The sequence below is a fragment of the Pseudorasbora parva genome, chromosome 11, assembly GCF_024679245.1.
Source record: "Pseudorasbora parva isolate DD20220531a chromosome 11, ASM2467924v1, whole genome shotgun sequence".
NCBI classification, from domain to species: domain Eukaryota; kingdom Metazoa; phylum Chordata; class Actinopteri; order Cypriniformes; family Gobionidae; genus Pseudorasbora; species Pseudorasbora parva.
The window spans coordinates 25,602,055-25,626,924 of record NC_090182.1 but is presented as its reverse complement, the minus strand read 5'-3'; the positions used below and the strand labels follow the sequence as shown (position 1 = coordinate 25,626,924).

The 24,870-nt window shown below is 38.3% G+C and overlaps 1 protein-coding gene across 12 annotated transcripts in view; it reads right to left on the bottom strand.

Annotated features, from left to right (window-relative positions):
* Nucleotides 1-24,870, bottom strand: part of xpnpep2 (X-prolyl aminopeptidase (aminopeptidase P) 2, membrane-bound) — a 56,196-nt gene that overhangs the window by 11,409 nt on the left and 19,917 nt on the right. For 6 of the 12 annotated variants that reach the window (XM_067456565.1, XM_067456566.1, XM_067456567.1 and 3 more), the window contains 5 exons: nt 2,060-2,127; nt 1,265-1,375; nt 816-879; nt 575-679; nt 166-252 (listed from right to left, as the gene is read on the bottom strand). In XM_067456565.1, coding sequence (XP_067312666.1) covers nt 166-252; nt 575-679; nt 816-879; nt 1,265-1,375; nt 2,060-2,127 — 435 coding nt within the window. Of the gene's footprint in view, nt 1-165; nt 253-574; nt 680-815; nt 880-1,264; nt 1,376-2,059; nt 2,128-2,652; nt 3,081-5,606; nt 5,768-18,162; nt 18,238-21,666; nt 21,758-24,870 lie in introns of those variants that run through there. The other 6 variants (XM_067456568.1, XM_067456570.1, XM_067456569.1 and 3 more) reach the window with 4 other exon arrangements.

The window sequence follows — 24,870 nt, the reverse complement described above, 5'->3', positions numbered from 1 at the left end:
GTTTGTCCTTGTATTCCTGCCATTTGTTTTATTAAAATATCTGCTCTTAGAACTTTGTCTCTGCCTGCCTTCTTTGTTCTCCTTGTTACATTATTTCCACACATTATACCGGAATATGAACAAACTCATCTTATTTAAAAAAAAGCATTAGCTGTGTTTGCTCACCTACAGAGAAGAGGAATGGGTCAAAGCCCACCTGATCTCCCTCGGGGATCTCTAGGATGAGCCAGTTGGTAATGCTGCGAATGGAGACTGTGAAGCAGTAGTTCGAAGTGTTAAACTAAGTTTAGTTAATATGGAGGAATCAGAGGAAAAATAAAACAATTTTACACAGTAATCAATATATATATAATCAATTAATAGGATTTCATGTAAAATGATGCCAAAATTGTGTATTTAGACCACTGTATGTGGATGGGTAGCTTTTAAATTTGGGTAGGCCAAATCAAGGCAGTAATCCCCAAAAATGGTCCCAGAGCTTAAGAGGCTAGAAAAGGCATTGATACTTCCACATGTTTAACTTCATTTAGACAAGTTTAAAATATTAACTTCACTCTCATAATTTGCTCCTCACCATCTCGCTCTAGCTCCCAGTTACAGTCCATTTGTCTCTCTGCTTGAATCCAGTAACGGCTATCGGTCCACAAAACAGCCTTGTTTTGAGTAATTACTGCTGTGCCTAGGAATTAGAAACAGACTCTTGTTAGTTATAATGGAATACATGAGTGAGCCATTTGTTCAGGTCCAAAACATAATGGGACTGAGAATGATGCATAGTGATACAGCAATATTATGATTGGTTGGCTGCGAAACACCTGCAGAGCCAGTGAAGCCAGACATCCAGGCCAGTCTCGCATCTCTGGGGGCGATGTACTCACTCTGCCAATAAAATCACAGTCAGTCACAGAGTTAATGTCTGAGAATGCTGAAAACTTAAGGACGAGGTGAGGTCAAACATTTATGAAAATGGCTACAGAAGTGAAAAAATGGCCAATGTTGTTTAAAAAAAAAAAAAAAAAAACGTTCTCAGAGCAATCAATGTATAGTTCATATGATTGCATACTTTTGATTTTTGATTAAAATTTTAAATTGCATTTGATTATAACTGGTAAAATATTATAATTTATTTTGACATTGGCATTTATCAATGCATATGTTTTATGTTTTTAAATGGTTAGGAAAAAAGAAAGAATAAATTCCCAGGGGGCCAATATTAACCCTTAATATGAAAGATAATTTCTGACACTGTTTAACGGTTTAGTACCAGATGAGCATCCGTGGCAGGGATGATGTAGGCAGAAATGTTCAAAGGGATCATGGACTGCCTCAAGTCACGAAGCCTTAGAGTTGTGTTTACAGCTGTTGGTGGCAAATACTGGAACAAAAAGGAATGAATCATTTAATTATATTGCATCAAAATTATTTACTGTATCCATCAATGAAATGTAAAAATGTTACCCTCAAGAATGTTAAATATCACAAATTGAACGCATTTACTCAGACAATGGATAAGAGCAAGAGTAAAAGTTCACAAAACACACACCTATGTTATACCTATGTCATTATACACACACCTATGTTATACCTATGCACACACACACACACGGTTCACTATCGTTGTGAGGACTCTCCATAGACGTAATGGTTTTTATATCGTACAAACTGTACATTCTATCCCCCCAACCCCTAAACCTACCCATCACAGGAAACAAACTGCATTTTTATATTTTCAAAAAAACATAATTTAGCATGTTTATGAATCCATTTACATTGTGAGGACCGCTGCCTGGTCACCACAATGTAGGTGATCTCAATTTTACTATCCTTATGGGGACATTTGGACCCTACAATGTAATATAAACAAGAACACGCACACACACTTCATAGATCAGATTTAGGGTGCGCATGACCTAGAAAACATTTCTTATCAGAGGAGGAGATCTCTCTGAGAGGCCAGATTATTTTCTCTCTCTCTGAGCTAAAGATGAGTCCTAGCAGTGGGCTGAATCAGTTGTGTGCAAAACATGGACAGAGTTAGGATATGTGTGGGAGAGAGTACCGGAGGAATTGCTGAACAGTTTCTCTCGCTGCCCGGCCCTTCTTCGGCCCGCACCACATGTCTGCCTCCTGTGATGACACATGAGAAGAAACACATGCAGGACAGCAGATTAACTATTTTAAAATCTGTGTAAGCACATGTGCTGATCAAAGTGCAGAAATGAGGGTTAAACATATACCTTTATAATTCAAAATGACAATGTTTTCACGTGTAAATAGTAAAAGCATAAGCTGCATTAAAACTTACAAACGCATACAATTTAATAAAACAATATGACAGAAAGTTAGATATAGTAAACACACCATATATATCACCATTTAATGAAGGAAGGAACATTTAATGCACAGTTCCCTACATAATCATATGTAAACAGATTTGTTTTGTGACTAGAATGAGCAAACAAATGACATTTTACTGCAGAATTCATTTTCAGGCTAATGACATGCAAATGTATTGCCATGAATAAACCAACACACATGACACAACAACAGATGGTAAACAGAAATGTTGCCTTAATGAAAGCCTTACTCATACAGTGCATAATTGTCGCATTCTTACAACACACCATCACAAACAATTTTTTTTTTTTTTACCTTCAAGAACCACAAGACACACAGCCAGTATCCAGCCTGAGGAGCTCATTTTAGACCATCTGCTCCAAGCAAGTCCACACACAGAGTGTGACAGCAGGGCACGAGTGTTTCTGTCTTGTGAGTCCATGCGCGTGTGTGTATGTCCTATCTGAAACTACATGCATTATCTTGACTCAGAGGCGTCCTAACCAGAGCCATGTGCGATAACTGAGGGGAGGAACTTTGGCTGCGACTTTTAATCTTTACTACAGTAATAAAAGCATGGTGTCTCTTCTCTCTATGCCTTTTTTTAATGTGCAGTGCATTTACCCAGGCATGGCGAAGTAATTGCAGGTCACATATAAATTATAGCCAATGTCTCCCGTAATATACTGCAGTCTAGCATGAACCCCTTTACTGCTCTCTTCTGCTGTCTCACTTCAAGCTAACAGCATCACTCAGACCTCCGATACCAGAAAGGAAATGTTTTATTGTGTGTACACCTAAAGTGATAAGCCACCCAAACATTTAAATTATGTGACAATTCACTCACACTCATCGTTTGATAATTTTTTTCCTTCAGTAGAACATAAAAGTAGAAGGTTGGCTGAATGTTCAGACTGCACTTTTCTATACAATGAAAGCAATTGGAGATGATGTTGAGCTCCTAAATACAAAGCACCATATAGTCCATATATGTAAGGTAAGCCAGTTAGAGCTGTGCATGTAAACCACAATCCCCTGGCCGCTCAGTCTTTATTTTTTTTAGTTTTATTTTTACTCTAGCAGAAATACCGCTTGGAGCAGGTCGAGTAGGACCGGTTACATTTGGTGCCGTGACCCAGATGGGACTGAGGTGTGATGGGGTCTCTCTCCCACGCCAGAGACCCCGTTTTGAATTCTACTGATTGGAGCGGGTCGAGTAGGTTACATTTAAGCTCTGTATTACAAAATTTAGATCAAAATCTAAGTAATTAATACACTTAAAATGTCCCATTCTGAAGTAGATTTAAAATCGCATTACCACTTTATTCAAACTTCACAATGCATTTTGTTATGAGACCCTAGAAAAGTGGTTCTCAACTTTTTTGGACCTCATTGTCCATTACGATATTAAATGAATTAAATGTTAATAATGAGTTATTTTATGATTCCAGATATTTTTTAATATATATAAAATTATTTTAACTAACCCCTCAGAAGTTTGTTGAGAACCACTGCTACCTGGTCTGACATGTCTTGACATGCCATATTTGAATATATGCAAGAGCTACAGTGGAAGGGATGGTTTTCTCCAAATAACACATGAAAATTAGGTCTGTTGCTTCATTCATTCATTCATTCATTCATTCATTCATTCATTCATTCATTCATTCATTCATTCATTCATTCATTCATACCTCCTGTTGTGTTTACCACAGAACACATTTAAAATGATTTGTGGTGCATTTTCAATAAAAAAACCTTACTTTTTGATCTCACACCCCTAAGTGTAACAAAGCTTTGTTTTTAGCGGGTTTAACTCAGATAAATCAAATAATACTGCATCTCACTTGACTGTTATATGAAGACAATTGTCTAGACAGAGAAAAACTGTGCCGCAGTCAGATCCCAGTGAACAGCTGAGCTGCATGTCTGGCCGTTCCTCTGCCACTAGACTCATTACTGCATAGCAACAGTGTCATTTGCAGGTTAGGAGGAGATTTACACCTTACTGAGATGTGTATTCTTATAAGCAGATTATTAATGCTAAATGTCTACATGCAAGTGTTCAGAAAGTTCCTCCACATGACACCAAGGTCAACATTATATCAAAATTTACAACGTGAACATTGCTATTTAAATTGATTAATCCGTGTATTTTAAATAATTAGTTTGACTTTATAATCTTTAATCAAAAGATAAAAACACTAAAAAGACAATAAATAAATAAATAAATAAATAAATAAATAATAAAAAAGATTTCCTTGTCCAGTGACATCACACTTCAATAACTGCATAACATGCTATGACAAACAATAAAACCCAGCAAAAGGCATTAACTAATTAACACACAAAAGAGGATAAGATACAACCCATCAGTCCAACGTTTCAGAACTCCATTATCAAGGATGCCTTGTAAGTAAATGTACACAAGATTATAAAAACATACACTATTTTACACAATATACATCCAGAGCTATATATTAATCAAATGTATATGCAAGACATGAACCAGCAGGGGGCAGAGTTGCTCCATTAGTTTTTTTTTGTGTTTTTTTTGCTGGCTTTAGAGCGGTTCCAATTTGATATGGGGGAAATATTATACAGCATAAATGCCATTGATAATATTGTTTGCAATTATATTGAACCGTATAACAGATAACCCAGAGTAGAAACATGAATGTTTAAAAAAAAACTAAAAACTGCATTCTTGTTTTATGTTGTAATGAATAGGCTTAAATAAATGACAGCGATATGAATAGGCTACATGGCTTATCAAATTAATCCAAGCAGTGTAAAACTGAAAAGCAAATATAACACTTTTAAGAAGCTATGGCCACTTGCATTACAGGACTACATTCTTCTCATGCTTCTCAGTACTTTTACAAGAGATTTTTGTTGATTTTATTTGTCTGGTTGACACTTTGCTATTGTTTTATTTTTTTAATTTTTTTACATAAACACAAAAGCAAACATGCGATTGCACTTTATGCAATATTTTATTAAATTGGACCCTTATTCACAAGCTTGTAAACACGGGAAGACTTCTGTAAATATGCAGATTTGCATGCTCATATGCCAGCGAACCTCCCCTGGAACCAGTGGCTGTCTTCATTATTTGCTCAAATGAGCACAGTGCTCAAAGTTATAGATAGATATTAATAAATGGTAGCCCTGGCAACCGTTCCCTGGTAATGTGGAACAGCATGGGGAGCCACAAGCAATACCTCCACTGACACAGTGCAGCAAAGCCCAGACGGCATTGTACTCACATCCATAAATCACTGATCTCTGATCAGTCCTGATTGCAGCTCAGTGCAGTCACACACTGCATTTCCCACTGTATGCACCGTAATCTGTGACTCAGGTAACACAGCACAGTCATATGACGTGTGTCAGGTACTGCAAGGGTCCATTATTAACTAAATAATCTATGCTGTTATATTTAGTGGCTTGTTGAGGTGAGATATGCTATTACTTCTGATCAGACAAACAATTTGTGTGCCTGGTGGATAATAAAATAAGATAAAAAACAAAACAAACAAAACAGAACAGAAAAAAAACAATAAAGCTAAGCAGCAAAACAAACAAAACAGAACAGAACAAATCACAATAAAGCTAAGCAGCAAAGCAAAAACAAAGAAACAAAACAAAACAAATCAGAACAAAACAAAACACAATAAAGCAAAGCTAAACAAAGAAACAAAACAAAACAAATCAGAACAAAACAAAACACAATAAAGCTAAGCAGCAAAGCAAAACAAAACAAAACAAAGATCAAAACAAAACAGAACAAAACACAATAAAGCTAAGCAGCAAAGCTAAACAAAGAAACAAAACAATTCAGCTAAGCAGCAAAGCGAAACTAAATCAGCTCCAGTGAACCATCTAAGGCTGGTTTAAAATAAATATAAAAACTTGTTTTTTAGACCAGGTAGAGACCTGATGGTGGGCTCTTTTGAATTGGATCAGTAAGAAACCACATAGCAACAGCCCATTACACCCTAGCAACTGTTAAAACACCATATTTCCATCAGAAAGTGTCAAAAAGAAAAAAGAAATATCTCTCGTATACACTACACTGTATACTGTATTGCTGTACACATTGTTTCCCATGATGCTGACCATGTTCCTCACTTGCTCACTGTAAGTCTCGCTCAGTCAATTATTATCTATGATGTGACTACAGTAGTTAATGTCAAATGCCTGGAGGTGCTGGTACATAAATCATAGACATCAACACCAGTAGTAGAGACCAAGGACACACAGCATGTGTTTGTCACTTGAAATATGTAAGGCAATGTCAAAAGAGGAGAGAAATAGAAATAGAGGAAAAGAATGTGCCTACAGAAACAATGAGAAGTGTGCAGAGGAAATCCTTCAGGAGTAGCACATGTGATGCCTTAGAAGGTTGTGAGCTGGGTCACGTATCACAGTCTGTACCTCAACTTCAGTCCAAGGGTCTCTGAGCCGAGGAAACAGAACCCAATGCACTACAGAGCCCCTTCTGTCAACACAGACAATTTTAGGTCCCAAAGTCACAGACTGCGAATACAACGATTTCCCTATAGATTACGTCAATTACTGTGTTTTTGGCATGGGCAAGCAGAAATTTCTCTTTCTGAATGGTAATTGCTTCAAACTTTGCTAAGTGTGCCAGATTAAAAGCAGGTGGAAGTTTTTGCAAAGTTTGTAGCATGTTTGAAGCTAGCTATTAACATCCAATGCCAAACACTGTGAGGAAATATTTCGTCACTGCAAATGAAATGATTTCTGAATGTATTTGTATAATGCACTGTAGTATGCAGTATACAGTTTTCAAAGCTACAAAAGGAAGTAATGACAGTTAATATCATCATACATGGGCTGCAATATACCAGATTGTGCTGAAAGAAGACAGGAACGCGAAGCCAACACATGGAATGGATCACGAACCCGGATGCATGTCATCGGCAGTGTGCGATCAAACCATATGGAGTGATCTCATTGACACGTCGAGCAAATTATACACGCTATGCTTACTAACACATTAGAATTCAATTAGGGAAATCACTTTTATTCCATCACGAGATACACCCATTAATCTAACTGATATTCCTGGGAGTTCAACGGCTGAATAAATAGGATAACCTCAGATAGATTGAGAGACTTTGAAGTGGATGTATCTGGGCGGGGCAGGAATGGTGAAGTTTCCAGCAGGCCATGGGAGCTGTCAGATGCCAGTCAGAGTGACTGATGATCGGGGTTGGTGTTCGATCCCGATACTGGTCCCTGATCTGTGTAATCAGAACCTGAGAAACGGCAGGATTAGACAGGTCAGACAGGGTCAGAAGAGATGGATGTTGAACTTCCCTCTTGGCTGTGCTTAGACGCTCAGAGGCGGAGGAGTTTTACATAATCAGCGGGTGGTCTCCGGGGTGCAGGAGTAGAGCGGTATTAACACACACACACACACACACACACACACACACACACACACACACACACACACACACACACACACACACACACACACACACACACACACACACACACACACACACACACACACACACACAGTCTCACACTCCGCACTTACTCAAACACACCCCATGCTGCTCGCACCAGAGGAAGAGACCCCACTGTGCGTCTACTCCTCAGAATTAATGAAGGTATGTGGAAGTGCTCTAGTTTTGAATAACAGAGAGCTGAGCTCAGTGCTCCTCAAAAAAAAGAGAATATTGAGTTTGTATTCTGTTTAAACAAATGAAGGCACTGTCTACGAATTGGGTATAAAGTAGATCCAAAAACAAGTAAAACAAAAATAAAAACAAATCAGTGAAAGGAGGGACATAAACAATAGGTAAAATCTAAAGACTTAAAATAAAAGTCTTTAACCTCAATAGATCAAATTAAATATTGTACCAATTTTTTTTAAGTTGCACAGTGCACCTTTAATTGTATAGATCAAAATTATGACATTGTATGATTTTGAATCCAGAGGAGAAATTCAAGTCCTCTGAGGCTATACAGGCCAAAATTTCAAAGGTGGACACAGACATATGTTTCATGTTTATCAAATATATCTTATAGTTCTCACACCAAAAACACATATAATTTTGGCTTCTAATGTGAAAATGAATGGTAACACCAAAGTGTTGGTGGAATGTGCCAACTGTCTTTAATGATTTTAGGTTTGCTGGGTATTTTTTTTAATATACTTTGTAGTGGAAGTGCAATTTATTCTCTTCCTGTGATTGGTCCATCACATTAAATCACACATGCCCTAATAAAACTTCTCTCCCTTCACACCCTTATAAATATTTATGTGTGTGTGTGTGTGTGTGAAAGAGAGAGGGGGGGTTAGGGGTGCTGAAAACAAAGTCCAGCCGAGGGTCTTTTGCAAAGTGAGAGGTGAAAGTGAAGTTTCTATTAAAGTCCACTCTGTTAAATATTTATGGGTCAAGAGTCGCTTTTGGAGATTTGGTACCAGAAAGCACTACGACAAAGAATATCCTTCCAGATTCTCAGGACAACCCCACAAGCCCTCTGTTCCTCATACACAGTAAGAGACTAAAACAAGTGTGTCAAGAACACAAAGAACCACACAGCCTTTGTTATGCTTATTTTTTTGCAGATTTTCCCTCAGAAGGCCCTCACGATATATACGGAGAATGAGAAGCAGCTGGACAATCATGTCATTACAGTGTGCTATTTGAAAGAAGCAATAGAGAAAACAGCAGATACTCATCTGTTCACTGATGAACAGAAATAGCTGGTTGACCACAGAATGAGAAAATTCTCCTCTCTTTACTGTAGTCATATATTCAGTCTGGTATGACAGTAATGCAATGTCTTCTTCCCACAGTCCTAAATGGGTATAGTTCAGATCAACAAACGTGTATCTTGATGGCCCTCTTAAAATCTAGTGAACTATTTAAATTTTGGGCATCTCTCCCATTTTGCCCTGGAGTAGATGCTTAGGCAACATGAAAAGTTAGTCTCTTTATGTTTCCAGCACCCTGAGTGACACATTCCGATGCTCTGAGAGAAGAGTGGGTGGTGACCTGTCACAGGGTCTGAGTGTTTACCAGGAGGAGGAAACTGCACTCATTATGTTTATGAATGCGGTCAGTGTGGTTACCAGGACACGAGGTGCATCACTGAATATTAACCCACACTGCAAGCTAAATTAAACTTTTAAGACATGCACAGATAAACACATTCAAGAACATTTATATGCCCTTTAACCACAAGAGGAACAAGGTCAAGCAGGAGCTATACTTACAAGACTGTTAATGGCAGTAACCTGCTGTGCATTAAACCAGGACAGCACCTCAAATGATTACATATACATAATAGTTTCAAAATTTGGGGTCAGTACGATTTCTTAGTTTTTTTTTAAAGGATTTAAAAAGAACATTTGAACATTCATGCTCCATTTTTTTGTGAGCGCACGTTCATTCTTGGGTGTTTTACTCAAGTGGCTGGTCTTTGTGTTCAGTGGTCAGTTGTTGTTGTGTTGTGTTGTGTTGTGTTCTGTGTAGCACACAGTTCACATTTTTCATCGGCTGTGTTTTCGTGCCATGTTTTGTTTGAGCACATGGCTTGGGATTGTGTTCACTGGCCATGTGCTCGTCATTGTGATGTTTGGTGTGAAAATATGCTTTGTCATGTTTGTTTCTATGTGCCATGTGCTCTACAGTCTATTGTCTTGACCAGAGCCATGCCGATTCAAACCTAGGTGACATGTGCCCCATCATATTTTTGAGCCAAATTAAATTGAATGCAGCTTCCAGAAAACCAAAAATAATATTTTACATTTGATAATTAAGCTTTTTAAAGCATATGAACACACCGGTGGGATTAGAACATCCAGTGTGTCATGTCATCGACTACTAAATTAAAATGAATGCTTTGGCTGGCACTGAGACATAGACAGACGTGCTCAGTGCTCGTCATACATCACTGTTCAATGTTTTCAAATATGTTTATTTTATATTTAAATTATATTTAAATATTGATAAGTACTAGGAAAAAAAAACATTCGTAGTTTGTAAAGTATACACTGATGTCTATGGAAGCGGCATTACTTATTTCAAATAGCCTATAATTTGATGACGTGTTTTATTGATATATTCTACACATTGCATAGATAACTATAAAGTTTACTTTAATCTTAGAATATTCTAGGAACAAAATGAATAGCGCCCCATGTTTGTTGAATTTCTTAGTTTAAGCTATCTCTGCCTGGCACTGGGAGATTAGTGCAGAACCATTGATTTTTCATGTGCAGGTGGTTGGGGGAATCCATCCAAAATTGTACAAGAAAAAATATTTTAGTCTTCTGTTAAAATGACTTTTACACAGCATGCACTAGGTAATGGAGGACCTTAGGTTTGCAGGACTTTACAAAATGCACTGTATGCTTTACATATGCTTTATAGTTCAAATATATTGTCACATTTATATGCAACGTGCTTGTATGCTTTAAATTAGTTTGTTTCTATACGCTACAAAATACAAGGGAGACTAAATTGATGCATGACTTACAGGTGCTGGTCATATAATTAGAATATCATCTAAAAGGTGATTTATATCAATAATTTCATTCAAAAAGTGAAAATTGTATATTATATATTCATTAATTACACGCATACTGATATATTTCAAATGTTTACTTCTTTTAATTTGGATGATTATTACTGAGGAAAATCCCAAATTCAGTATCTCAGAAAATTAGAATATTACTTAAGACCAATACAAAGAAAGGAGTTTTTGAAATCTTGGCCAACTGAAAAGTATGAACACGAAAAGTATGTGCATGTACAGCACTCAATACTTAATTGGGGCTCCTTTTGCCTGATTTACTGGAGTCGATCAGTCTTTCGCACTGCTCAGGTGTTATGAGAGCCCAGGTTGCTCTGATAGTGGCCTTCAGCGCTTCTGCATTGTTGGGTCTGGCATATTACATCTTCCTCTTCACAACACCCTATAGATTTTCTATGGGATTATGGTCAGGTAAATTTCCTGGCTAATTAAGAACAGGGATACCATGGTCCTTAAACCAGGTACTGGTTACTTTGGCCACTAGGTGCAGGTGCCAAGTCCTGTTGGAAAATTAAGATCTTCATAAAATGCATCTCCATAAAGTTGGTCAGCAGCAGGAAGCATGAAGTGCTCTAAAACTTCCTGGGGAACGGCTGCGTTGACCGTGGACCTCAGAAAACACCGTGGACCAACACCGGCAGATGACATGGCACCCCGAAACCATCACTGACTGTGGAAACTTTACACTGGACCTCAAGCAACGTGGATTGTGTCCCTCTCCTCTCTTCCTCCAGATTCCGGGACTGATTTCCTAAGGAAATGCAAAATTTACTTTTCTCAGAGAACATAACTTTGGACCAATCAGCAGTCCTTTTTGTCTTTAGCCAGGCAAGATGCTTCTGATGCTGTCTGTTGTTCAAGAATGGCTTGACACAAGAATGCGACAGCTGAAACCCATGTCTTGCATACGTGTGTGCTTAGTGGTTATTGAAGCACTGACCCCAGCTGCAGTCCACTCTTTGTGAATCTCCCCCACATGGGGAGAATGGGTTGAATGGGTTTTTATTTCACAATCTTCTCCAGGGTGCGGTTATCCCTATTGCTTGTACACTTTTTTCTACCACATCTTGTCCTTCCCTTCGCCTCTCTATTAATGTGCTTGGACAGAGCTCTGTGAACAGCCAGCCTCTTTTGCATTGACCTTTTGTCTTGCCCTCCTTGTGCAAGGTGTCATTGGTCGTCTTTTGGACAACTGTCAAGTCAGCAGTCTTCCCCATGATAGTGTAGCCTACAGAACTTGACTGAGAGACAATTTAAAGACATTTGCAGGTGTTTTGAGTAATTAGCTGATTCGAGTGAGGCACCTGGTGTCTTCAATATTGAACCATTTCACAATATTGTAATTTTCTGAATTTGGGATTTTCCTTAGTTGGCATTTATAATAATCAAAATTAAAAGAAAGAAACATTTCAAATATAACATTTTATGTGTAATGAATGAATATAATATACAAGTTTAACTTTTTGAATGGAATTATCATCAACTTTTTGATGATATTCTAATTATATGACCAGTACCTGTATAGTCCTAATATGCTGGAATAGCAACAGTAAAATAATGTACACTATATTGCAAAAGTATTAGGACACCCCTCCAAATCATAAAATTCAGGTGTTCCAAACACTTTCATGGACAAAGGTGTATAAAATCAAGCACCTAGGCATGCAGAATGCTTCTACAAACATTTGTGAAAGAACAGTTCGCTCCCAGGCTCAGTAAATTTAATCGTGGTACCATGATAGGTTGCCACCTGTGCAATAGTCAATTTGTGCAATTTTCTAACTACTAAATATTCTACTGTCAACTGTTAGTGGTAATATAACAACGTAAAAGCAAATGCAAACAGCAGCTCAGCCACGAAGTGGTAGGTCACGTAAAATCATAGAGCAGGGTCAGGGCATGACGAGGCGCACAGTGTACGGAAGTCGGCAACTTTCTGCAGAGTCAACAGCTACAGACCTCCAAACGTCATGTGACCTTCAGATTAGCTCAAGAAAAGTGTGTAGAGAGCTTCATGAAATGGGTTTCCATGGCCGAGCAGCTGCATCCAAGCCTTACATCACGAAGTTCAATGCAAAGCATCAGATGCAATGGTGTAAAGCACGCCACCACTGAAAACTAGAGCAGTGGAGAGTCTAGGTTTTTCAGGGGTTGGGCATGGCACCTTAGTTCCAGTGAAAGAAACTCTTAATGCTTCACTGTACCAAGACATTTTGGACAATTTCATGCTCCAAACTTTGTAGGAACAGTTTGGGGATGGCACCTTTCTTTTCAAACATGACTGCACACCAGTGCACAAAGCAAGGTCCTTCTCATTTCCTTCCCTATTTATTTCCTTATTAAAGCCACACATAACAGCCATTTTTTTGCGTATGCCTACCAATGCAATGTCATTGCCATGGAAACCAATGCAGATATTCCGGAAATTGTAAGAGCGGCATGGACACACAAATCGTATATGAACAGTTGTGATATACAATGTGCAATAATTTTAGATCAGATTCCAATCGGATACAAAAATAATCAGATTTGGACTGACAGTGTGAATGCAGCCAACACTATAACTTAGTATCTATTTTGCTAATGCAGGATCTATTTAATGTTCTCAAGCTCTGCATTTATCAACATTTTTGTGAATGGCGGTGACGTGACACAACACAACTGACGCTGGCAGGTCATGTGATAAGGGTAACATGGTGAATGTTACATTCATACTACATCTACTCAAGAGTATGCGATTTCAGACGCAGCCACAGTCTCCATAACCAAACAGACTGGGCTGATATGAAGACACTCATCACATCTAACAGATGGCCTTGATGGCCAGAGACCTGTGTGACCTTGTTCAAATCACACTGCATCTGAGAGCTCCTCCAGACATAGGGGTCATGAGGTCACCAGTGATAAGATGGGAGGAAAGACTAATCTAAATGATATTCAGACTGTACGCAGGAGACAAAGAACGGACATGCCATCACTTTGAGAGGTACAACAGCAGTCATTTTGGCATCCAAACACAATTGTTCAGTGCTTCACATTCCTGCTTGCGCTCATTAATTCACACTTATGTCTGACAGTTAAATTAAACATTCATTCAAAGGCATTGTATTATAAGGTTTAGGTCAGTTGCAAAAAAACAACAAACAAAAACATTTCTTCAGCACTTTCAAGTGGCATTAATCAATTTACGGAATTGGTCGAAAAATCAAAGCATCCATTCAGTTACACAGATTCAAAATGAGGGGGAGATGGTTTGTCATAAAATATGACAAAGGCAAAATCCGAAGCATTTTTCAAACAATGCACCGCACACCAGACTCCATCAGACTTCCTGGAGTCGATATTCTGAGCCTTTTAATGACGTCCGGCAGCCAGACCGGAGCGATTAAGTCAGGTGAGTGCCCGTGCGCCACAGGAAGATATTGACTCGGGGGACTGAAGGAAAACATCCAAACAAGCGAGCGAGCAGGTTGGTAAACAGGAAAATACAGGGAGGAAGGGAGGTCTGAGTGCATGCTGGTTTCAGGGACAGGGCCGCACTCCAACCGCTACTGTCCTTGCTTCCTATCGGCCGGCTCAAGCTTCCCCTCTCTTTGGCATCCTGTCTCTTGGCTCATTTGTGTATGTTTGCGTCTCTGTTTGTTAAATGATACTGTAATTAATTGCCTCTTAATTTGCTATTGGAATTTCCAGTTGAATCACAGAGGATGTTACTATACTCTCAGCTGGGGAAATCTGCAATGCTTCATGGTGACCATAATCAGACCAACAGCTTAAACACACACACACACACACACACACACACACACACACACACACACACACACACACACACACACACACACACACACACACACACACACACACACACACACACACACACACACACACACACACACACACACACACACACACACACACACACACACACACACACACACGCACACACGTCTGTTTTTGTAAAATGTGGGGACATTCCATAGGCGTAATGGTTTTTATACCGTACAAATTGTATTTTCTACACTGAAAAAAATGCTTTTCTTACTTTTTATTATTTTTGTCTTGTTTCTAGTCCAAACATCTAAAAAATCTTAAAACAAGAAGTATTTACTAGACAAGCTAAATTAATTGTCTTGTTTTTGGAAAAATTAAGAGAGTTTTTGTTTAAAATAAACTAAAAAATCTGCCAGGGTAAGCAAAATAATCTTAAAGGGGGGGTGAAATGCTGTTTCATGCATACTGATCTTTTTACACTGTTAAAGACTTGGAATCCCATACTAAACATAGACAAAGTTTCAAAAGTTAAGGTGGACGTTTGATGGGAGTATTTCTTTGTCAAAAATACTACTTCCGGTTAGTCATAAGTTTCGGCAAGTTTTTTGAGATCATGCGTCCCCTTTGACGTTAATGGGGGCGGAATTTCCTTGTATGGGCCTTACGGACAATTCTACCGGAAGCGCGTGAGAGAGAGCGAGGGAGAGAGCGAAAGCAACAGCCTACGCCCATCAAAGCGCTGGTTTGTAGGATGCTGGACAGGTGACAATTACACATAGCACATAACAATGTCACCAAAAAAGTGCGTTTTTGGTTGCCAGACCAAGACAGTCCTGCACAGATTCTCCAAAACCCCGCGTTAAGGCAACAGTGGATGTAATTTGCTTTTCCGGATCAGCAACTGAGTTGCGCGAATGTTTATATCTGTTCGCTGCATTTCGGTGCCGACTGTTTCATAAACAAGGCCCAGCTCGACGCCGGATTTTCCCAATCGCCTAATGCTGAAGGATGGAGCAGTCCCAACGTTAGAAGGGTGAGTGAGACTGCTTCAAATGTCTGTGTTTTTTTTAGTCCGCTTACTGTCTACACAAACCACGCGTAAACACACACACACACACGTGCACAACTGCACTTCCCACATGTACACCTTCAAAGACAAAAATACGACGATATAATTCAAGTATAAATATGTAAATAACACAAGCCGCTAAGCATATTATATAGTTAGTGTATAACTTGTAACTTACCATATACAGACGTCCTGCTCTAGTCGTTTTTGCTGCTGCTCCTGTTCAACTGCAGCCTCTGGGTCTGATTCCGGATCATAGATGTATGGCTGTATCTGATTAAAAGCCATATTTTTATTTTGAATAAAGTTTTTTTCCCGCTGTTAGGGATGCACTCGACTCAACACACAGCGCGCTGCTGCACACGTCATTATTTAGCTCCGCTCACACGACACGCCCCCACCCGCTCGGCTTTTTTCGGAAAGACTCGGAACAGCGCATCTTTCTTATATAATTATTAAAAAAATAAAGACTTTTCGGAGATATGCAGGATGCAATGCTACTCTATAGGTACTCAAGATTGACATGACACTGACTGAAACTGAGTGTTTCACCCCCCCTTTAATTCAAACAGAAAACAAGATTATTTATTTTACCCAATTGGCAGATTATTTAGCTTATATTAAGCAAAAACTCTCTTAATTTTAAGTTATTGTTTCCAAACAAGACAATAATTTTTTTACTTGTACTGTGTTCTTGTAAGTGTTTCTCAATGTAAGATTTTTTTGATATTTTGACTAGAAGCAAGACAAAATTACTAACTAAGAAAAGCTACCCCTAAACCTACCCATCACAGGAAACATTTGCAATTTTACTTTCTCAAAAAAACACAAAAAAAACCCACATTTTGTATGATTTATAAGCCTTTTGAAAAGTGGGGACAAGGAAAATGTCCTTATATTTCACTCTCACCTTGTCATATTGTCATTATACACATTTGTGTCCTGATATTTCACAAAAACAAGCACACACGCTCTCTCTCTCTCTCTCTCTCTCTCTCTCTCTCTCTCTCGCTCTCTCTCTCTCTCTCTCTCTCTCTCTCTCTCTCTCTCTCTCACACACACACACACACACACACACGCACACGCACACATTTAGTATGTTTTTAAGGCCATTTGAATTATGAGGACATTTGATATGTCCTCATAAACCACATTTATAGTGTAACACCAGTGTAATACCCATGTAGTTATACACATTTGTGTCCTCATAAACCACATAAACAGGCTCACACACACACACACACACACACACACACACACACACACACACACACACACACACACACACACACACACACACACACACACAAACACACACACACACACACACACACACACACCTCTGCTGGCCAAATGGACCCTATAGCTTGATTAAGGCAGGATATTTTAAAATTCCTCCTTCTTTCCCTAAAGCCTAATCTTGGATAAGTGACTGCATATTCAAGGGACTAAGCATGTTAGCATGACTAACAATAAGGTGAAGGTGTCCCTTTGATTCAGTTAACTGGGTTTTATTGAGACACAACACACCATGTGAGGAAGTTTGTTTTCACTATGAAATATTTCTTATAGAAATAATTAAAAATGAATAGTCTGCATTGAACCCAGCACAGCGACAGCACAGTCTGAATACATGGAGTCTGATCCACGTATTCAGAGAACAATAATTAGCTTGAAGAGGGATTTGCTTGCAGCCTAACCCGACCTTTGTAAGCTTCGTGAATAATGGTCTGAGACTTCTACAAACAGACGGCACATGCAGAAAAAAGTCCACTGCTGAAAGACAAAGTGATCCCCCCCCCTCTCTAAATTCCATTGAGGAACTTTTGAGACTGTCCCAGCGGGCCATAGACTGGACATAATGGTACAAGACCCAGGAACGGCCCAGTCAAGACTGTGAGATTGAGCCTGATTTCTATTTTGTATCTGTGAATACCAGATGAAAAACATCCATTACATTTTCACAAATTGTGTTATTGTGACAGTAAGTTGTCATTTCTTCATTCTACTGGGAAAAAAGCATAAATATTTCTGTACTGAGACATGACAGATTATTTTAATAAGCTCAGAGACTTATAAAATATTTTGGTAACACTTCACAATTCTTAATGTTAATGTTTGTTAATGCAATAGCTAACATGAAATAACAAGAATGAATGCAAATATCTTTACAGAATGTTGTTATTGGTTAATGTTACTTAAAAAGGTTAACAATGTACACTGTTTGTAATGTTTTTGAAAAAAGTATTATTTTATGTTTTTGAAATATAACGGTAATCAACATAAACATCAAAAGTTTGGGGTCTTCACAATTTGTCATGTTTTTGAAAGAGGTCACCAAGTCTGCTAGCCTGACAAGCCAGACCCACATCAAGATGTTTGGTCTGGAAACTCACCATTGACAGGGCTCAATCCGAGGGCCGGGATAAATGGTTGTCTTTCAAACTTCCTCTGCACGCGATAGGATAGAGCTACAAACCAACCAGAGCAATGAAGGTGAAACAGAGCTAAGGTTAGTTGACAAAAATAAACTTTCGCCGTATACGGTCAGCAGAACTCAGAACACATCTTCCCTTCTTAAGAATGACTTCAGTGCCGTTCTTTGTTCTTTTCTCAGAGAAAAGCTTAACTCCAAGTCATCCAGAGTCAAAGCTGATTCGAAAGACCGCCGTTCGCCAGTTTCTGTGATTACTAGTAGCACGCAAAGCACAACTCGGCCATCATAATGTTAAGCCCGCCCACCGACTCTATACACAACATGATTGGCCCGACCAGAGTTTGGCTTTTACAGCTCAGAAGTGTATTGAGAGTTGCTAGACACTAAACACAGATTCAATTTGCTGCTGCTAGAGTGCGTATAGATTTCTAGGCTACAATTCTGCATTTATTTGAACAAAAATTCAGTAAACCAGTAATATTGTGAAGTTACAATAATTACATTACATTACAATTAAAAAATATATATATTTCAGTATATTTTTCAATATATTCCTGTTTTGACAAAGCTGAATTTTCAGCATTATCACTCGTTTTCAGTGTCACATTGTCCTTCAGAAATCAATCTAATATACTGATTTGCCGCTCAAAATAATATTTCTTAGTATTACTAATGTTGAAAACGGTTGTTCTGTTAAAAAGAACATAATATATTACAAATAGTAATAATTTGTAATAAATGTACAAAAGTTTTTACTGTGACTTTTGATCTATTGAATGTGTCCTTGTTGAATAAAAGCATCATACAATTCATTTTTTTACTTTAATGTAGTATCACGAACAAATAATAGACAATAGTGTATTAATTATACATTAAAATAAACCTAATTATACATTAAAATAAACCTAACCTAATAAATGCTGTACATTGGTTTTCACAGAATAAAAAGACAATAAAATGTCCCGGATTTTTCATGTACAACTGGTGATCCATCTACTAAAGTAAAACTCTTTTTTTAAAAGCGAAATCATGTTGCAGCTTTTATATTGGGTGGTACATCAATATCAAAACACATCCACTGCACACTGCACTTTGTTGGAAAATTGAGGCCTGCGAGGCAATATCATGCTGACAGACAGGAACACATTGATTTTGCTCTCCACTGGGACAGAGCGAATGAGAGTAAGAAAGAAACAAACAGACAAAAGAGAGAGAATTCAACAGATAGATGGACACGAAGGCAGAAGGATCGGCCTGACATCCTGTCAAACCCTGAGTGTGCATCCCCGTTGACCCGGAGAAAAAAGAAGCACAGCCGCTGGCACGCAAACACACACTTCAAACACACGGCCAGACTGCTAGTTCTGACCCCTCTAACACTTTCTTTCCACTCATCTGGTGACAAACTCTATTTTTAGGCCAATATATTCCTGGCACTTGTACACTTCACCTATCAGTTTTCACTTGCTCATTTAACATTTAAAGACATTAAAAGTGCACTCCCTTCCTCTAGCCTTTAATTCAACAATCTGATAAGCAAACACGCATATGCAACGTCAATTTCAGATTAAAATCCTCAAAAACATATTTGAAACCCGTATTAAAAGGTCATTGGCAGATTGGTAAACACATTCCGTGTGCGGTGTGTTTACTTTTAGCTTTTGTGGCCTTGAGGGCTCCTCAGAACTTGCTAGGTTAAAGTAAACTGTGGTGCAAATGGGCCGTATAGCGAGATGGCTGAATTGCCCCAACTGTGTTTCTTGGAGAGGCTGAAGCGTGCTGATTAAAGTTGATTGAGCCCCCAGACTCTCAGACAGATGCTCATGCTGCATCCATCACGTCATGTTTAAATCTGAACAAGTATGTTTATTAGTTTGCATGAGGCTGTGGTATATACGTCCTGACCTGCTCTATCATCTTGAGAACATTGTTACTCAGAGGGGAGCAGTTCTCCATAAGTCTCCCGCCGCTGGACAAATGGTCAAAGCAGATGAGCGGTCAACGTAGTGTCCCTCTGATGCCTGACCGACTCTCTCTTGCTAGATGATTCATTATGTCAACCTGCAGTCTCTTAAAGACAAGCAAAACAAGAGAAAAGCAAAGCTAAACAAAGCCGAGCTCTCACAAGTCATGGGGATCGCTGGGTGCCGTGTGAATGAAAAAGGAAAAGGAAAGCTCCGACATGGGAATATAGACACCCACTGAGGGAGCTGAAGCCATCACAGAGAATTTCCTGATTGTACATCTAACCTTTCAGCACCTCCTCCTGTGGCCTGCACACATAACCAGGTTTGCCAAGTCTAACTGAAAAAGTCCAATGATCAACACAACCACAGCAAAACACAGCCCGAAACCTATAAAGCTTTTCCAGATCATTTATTCTGTAGGCCTACTGCATATTATATAGTCAACAGTCTCAGTAGCCTTAAAAAAGCAAGTCAAGCCTGATGTTTTACAAATGAATGCAACTATGCAATCTGAGATATATAGAGCAGGATGTGTTCTTTACTGTAGGTCTCCTTAAATTCTGACAGACAGGTTTGATGTAAATTCAGTGCATTCATCACACAGTGGGATTGTATTTTTCCATAAAAATATAATTTACTTGCAGAAGATTGGCTGTTGCTGGTGTTCAAAACCCTTAAATTCAAAATTTATTTAAAAGACAGTGACAGTAAAGACATTTATAATGATATACAGAAGATTTCAAACAAATGCTGTTCTTTTCAACACAAAATCCTGAAATGTACCACTGTTTACTCCAACTTTGCTAAAATTATGCAGCAAATCAGCATATTAGAATGATTTCTGAAGGATCATTTGACACTGAAGGATACAGTAATGATGCTGAAGATTCAGCTTTGCATCAACACAGGAATTAAATACATTTTCATCTTAACCTGTTTTAACATTTCTCAATATTACTGTATTTTTGATGAAATAAATGCAGCCTTGTGAGCATAAGACATATTTGAAAAATGTACCAACACAAAACGTACAGTACCATTTAAAGGTGCACTGTGTAAATTTTAGCGCCATCTAGTGGTGAGGTTGCAAAATGCAACCGCCCACTGTTCCCCCTCCCTTTCGAAGTGCATAGAGAACAGGCCGACACAGGACAAAGACATCGTCATATGAGACAGCAGAGAGTTGCTAGCACTCAGTAGAGAAGTTTGTCAGTTTAAGGCTACTGTAGAAACATGGTGGTGCAAAATGGCGAATTCACTGTAAAAAGACCCGCGGCATATGTACATAGAAATGCCTCATTCTAAGATAATAAAACAAAAAGGTTTATACGCCACTGAAAACATAGTTATGTATGTGATATTGCATTTCTGTCAGTAGATCCTCATAACTGTTACACACTGCACCTTTAAACAAGTCAATTTCACAAAAAATTCGCAAACTTGGCAACCCTGGTCATAACCTTCAGCTGCATTCTTAAGACAAAGATGGATCTTACCTCAGTAATCATGACTAAATTTAGGGATGTGTCCACTGCGGGAATATTGACCTGCACTCAAACAAACAGGCCTCTGCTTCTATTCTGTGAACTGACAAAACAGTACACTCAGTCAATACTTTTGGTCAGACTGAATCAGAATTTCACTACAACATGACAAACCATCAGGATTTTGCTCATCTGTACTATAAAGCAACTGGTACAGTATAAGAGCATAAGAATGACATGGGCATCATTAATGGACACAGTCCTTCATGATATGGCCAAATTATGAAAAGCAAAACACAATTAAAATAAGTAATAGCAAATTCATTGCAACCCTATAGTATAAGCCATTACCCATACCATTAAAAAATCAGTGGGATCTACAAGTCACATAAAAAAAAATTCTAGGATATTATTTAATTCTGTAATTAACTCATATTGATGTTATATTATAATCTGTAAAGAAAGATTTTTATCAGAATAGAAGAAATAAGCCATGAAACAAAACAAATGAGGGAAAATGACCTTAAAAGTTCCCCTTGATCTTTTGGCTAAAGCTTCAAGGTATAATGGCTGGGAGAGATGTCTGGTGCTTAGATTAGCAAAGACGTTCTTTAACCTAAACTGACAGAAGAGGTTTACAAAGATTGTATATCATTGACAATCATGAGTGCTCAGAATACGCATGTTGTAGGCTAAAAAAAGTCAACCCATAAGTTCTTGTGCAGCGTGTCTTTTTTTCTCAGCCGTGCACTGAAGCTAACTGCAATGACTCCACTGTGTTTATGACATGAAAATCCTGCAGCTGGACTTATGAAGGATAATGGAACCCTTTATCAAAAAGATGAGTTTGGGACTGTCACTGAATTGATGCATGTTTCATCTCTTTCTCATGGGAGCCACATACAGTCACTTTCTCATAATCACATCAGATTCAAAACACAAATGAACAGAAGAAAAAGTACTAAATACAATTTTGAATGTTAACACATGAATTCATAAGAAGAAAATATGTTCTTCTGCTCTTAAAAAATGAAAGTGTGGAGTTTATTAAACACTCTGAACAGAAAGTCTCACAAGAAGAACACCAGAAAAAGAATGTGTGACAAGAGGAAAAAATATGTGAGAACCATTTCGTAACATAGTTTACACTACCAGACATAAGTTTGCACACACCTCCTCATTCAGATCTATGAGGTAACACAAATGGAAGTATGGGACAAATGCAGTAATCCCACCTGAATGGCCTGGGATGCTTTTTAAACTGTTTTAAGTCCATGTATGCTGCCCAACAAATGGGTGCTTGTCAGCCACTAAATAAAACTATATATATATATATATAAAATGGCAAAAAAAGTATGTAAACTGCTTGCAGAATGTGTGGCAAATGTTAATCATTTTAACAAAATAAGAGACATCATCACACAGAAAAATAGGATGTCAAAACAGAACCTTTAGGGGTACAACAGCTTGCCGCTGGGGCAGTACCCTTAAAAGAACATCTCTGTACCTTTTTTACTCATCAAAGGTGCATATTAGTACCTTTGAGTACAAATGCGTACCTTAAAGTACTACTATGAACCTTTTTGAGGTAAAAATGGTACAAACATGTCCTTTTAAGGGTACTGCTCCAGCGACAAAGGTACAATTTTGACACCCTATTTTTCTGTGTATTTAGTGATGTCCTGAATAAGATATTTTACATAAAATATGGCCAATTTAGTCCACAAGACTTAAAAATGTTTTTATTCATTTATAAAAATGACCCGTTCAAAAGTTTATGAACCATTAAATCTTAATACTTAATGTGTCGTTCCCTGATAATCCATGGCTGCTTTTGTCTTGTGATGGCTGTTGGTAAGTCTCTTGTTTGTCTTGAGCAGTTAAATTGCCCAATGTTCTTCAGAAAAATCCAGCATCTTAAAGGTTTCCAGCATCTTTTGCATATTTGAACCCTTCCCAGAATTGACTTTTTTATTTTGAGATCCATCTTTTCACACTGAGCAAATTTGAGGGACCCAAACACAACTATAAAAAAGGTTCAAACATTCACACAGATGCTCCAGAAGGAAACAGGATGCATTAAAAATCGGGGATGAAAACTTTTTGTATTTTATAATCATGGTAAATTGCACTTAATTTGTTTTCCGGGAAACATGCAAGTATCTTCCGTTACTTCCTACGGGCAGTACTAAATTATTTTTATTTATTTATATTTAAACAAAATAAACAAATTGTGGACATCATCCTGTTCAAAAGTAACAAATTTGCCATTTTTTTTGCCAGACCAAAATGGTTATGAACAGAGTTGTTTTTTCCCCCTAAGACATTTCATTCTATGTCTGAATTCTTAATAATATATTTAACTGTATTGTAGTTTAAAAGGACAATTCATACCAAATATAAACATTCTGTCATGATAATAAACCTTAAAATTACAAGAAGCATTCCAACATTCCAAGAAGCTTCAAAAAAGACAGACTACAACATCATAACAGTGGCTGGTATGATTTGTGAACTGTTTCAACAGTCCACTAAAAGGGTGGGTTAATTAGTAAATATATTTCTGGATTCTTTTTTAAACTACACCTTTAAAAAGGTAACACTGGTGTACAACTGACAGCCATTACCGGCTGTACTTTGAACCAAGAAACCAAAAAACAAGTTTCAATCAACCATGTGCTGATCAGACATCTTTGAGATTGTAAAGGCTGCCTTTCCCTCTCCAGCCCAGGACTTCTGTCAAGTGTCCTCTTTGCTCATCGTGTCACCAATTATGCATTCTGCTGCCACTGAAGCACTCCTGGCAGCGCTATGCTACTGTCAAGGACATTCAGTCTGGCCTCTGTCAGATGGGGCACTTGTCAAGCTGCCAGTGCACCCGGTGACACTACCCTTCACAGCACACTGTCAGCTGACCGCAATGAATTAATACATAAGCCAAAACCACCCATGAGTGTTACATTCCGGTTAATATAGAAGAGAAGGGCCTCATGATCTCCTGCTTTGAGCAATCCGTCAAAACAAAGGGAAAACCCTCAACAAAAGGCCCGGAGAATTATATTAAGTTTACAGGTGTTTATATTGATGATTAACGGCACGGCCATTCAAACAATGCTGCGACGGAGGATATGGAAGGAATGGCTGCATTGACATTCCTGGCCATTTCCTCGACGCACGCTGTGCTGCCTTAAGGGTCTTCGGCCGCATGCATACTTT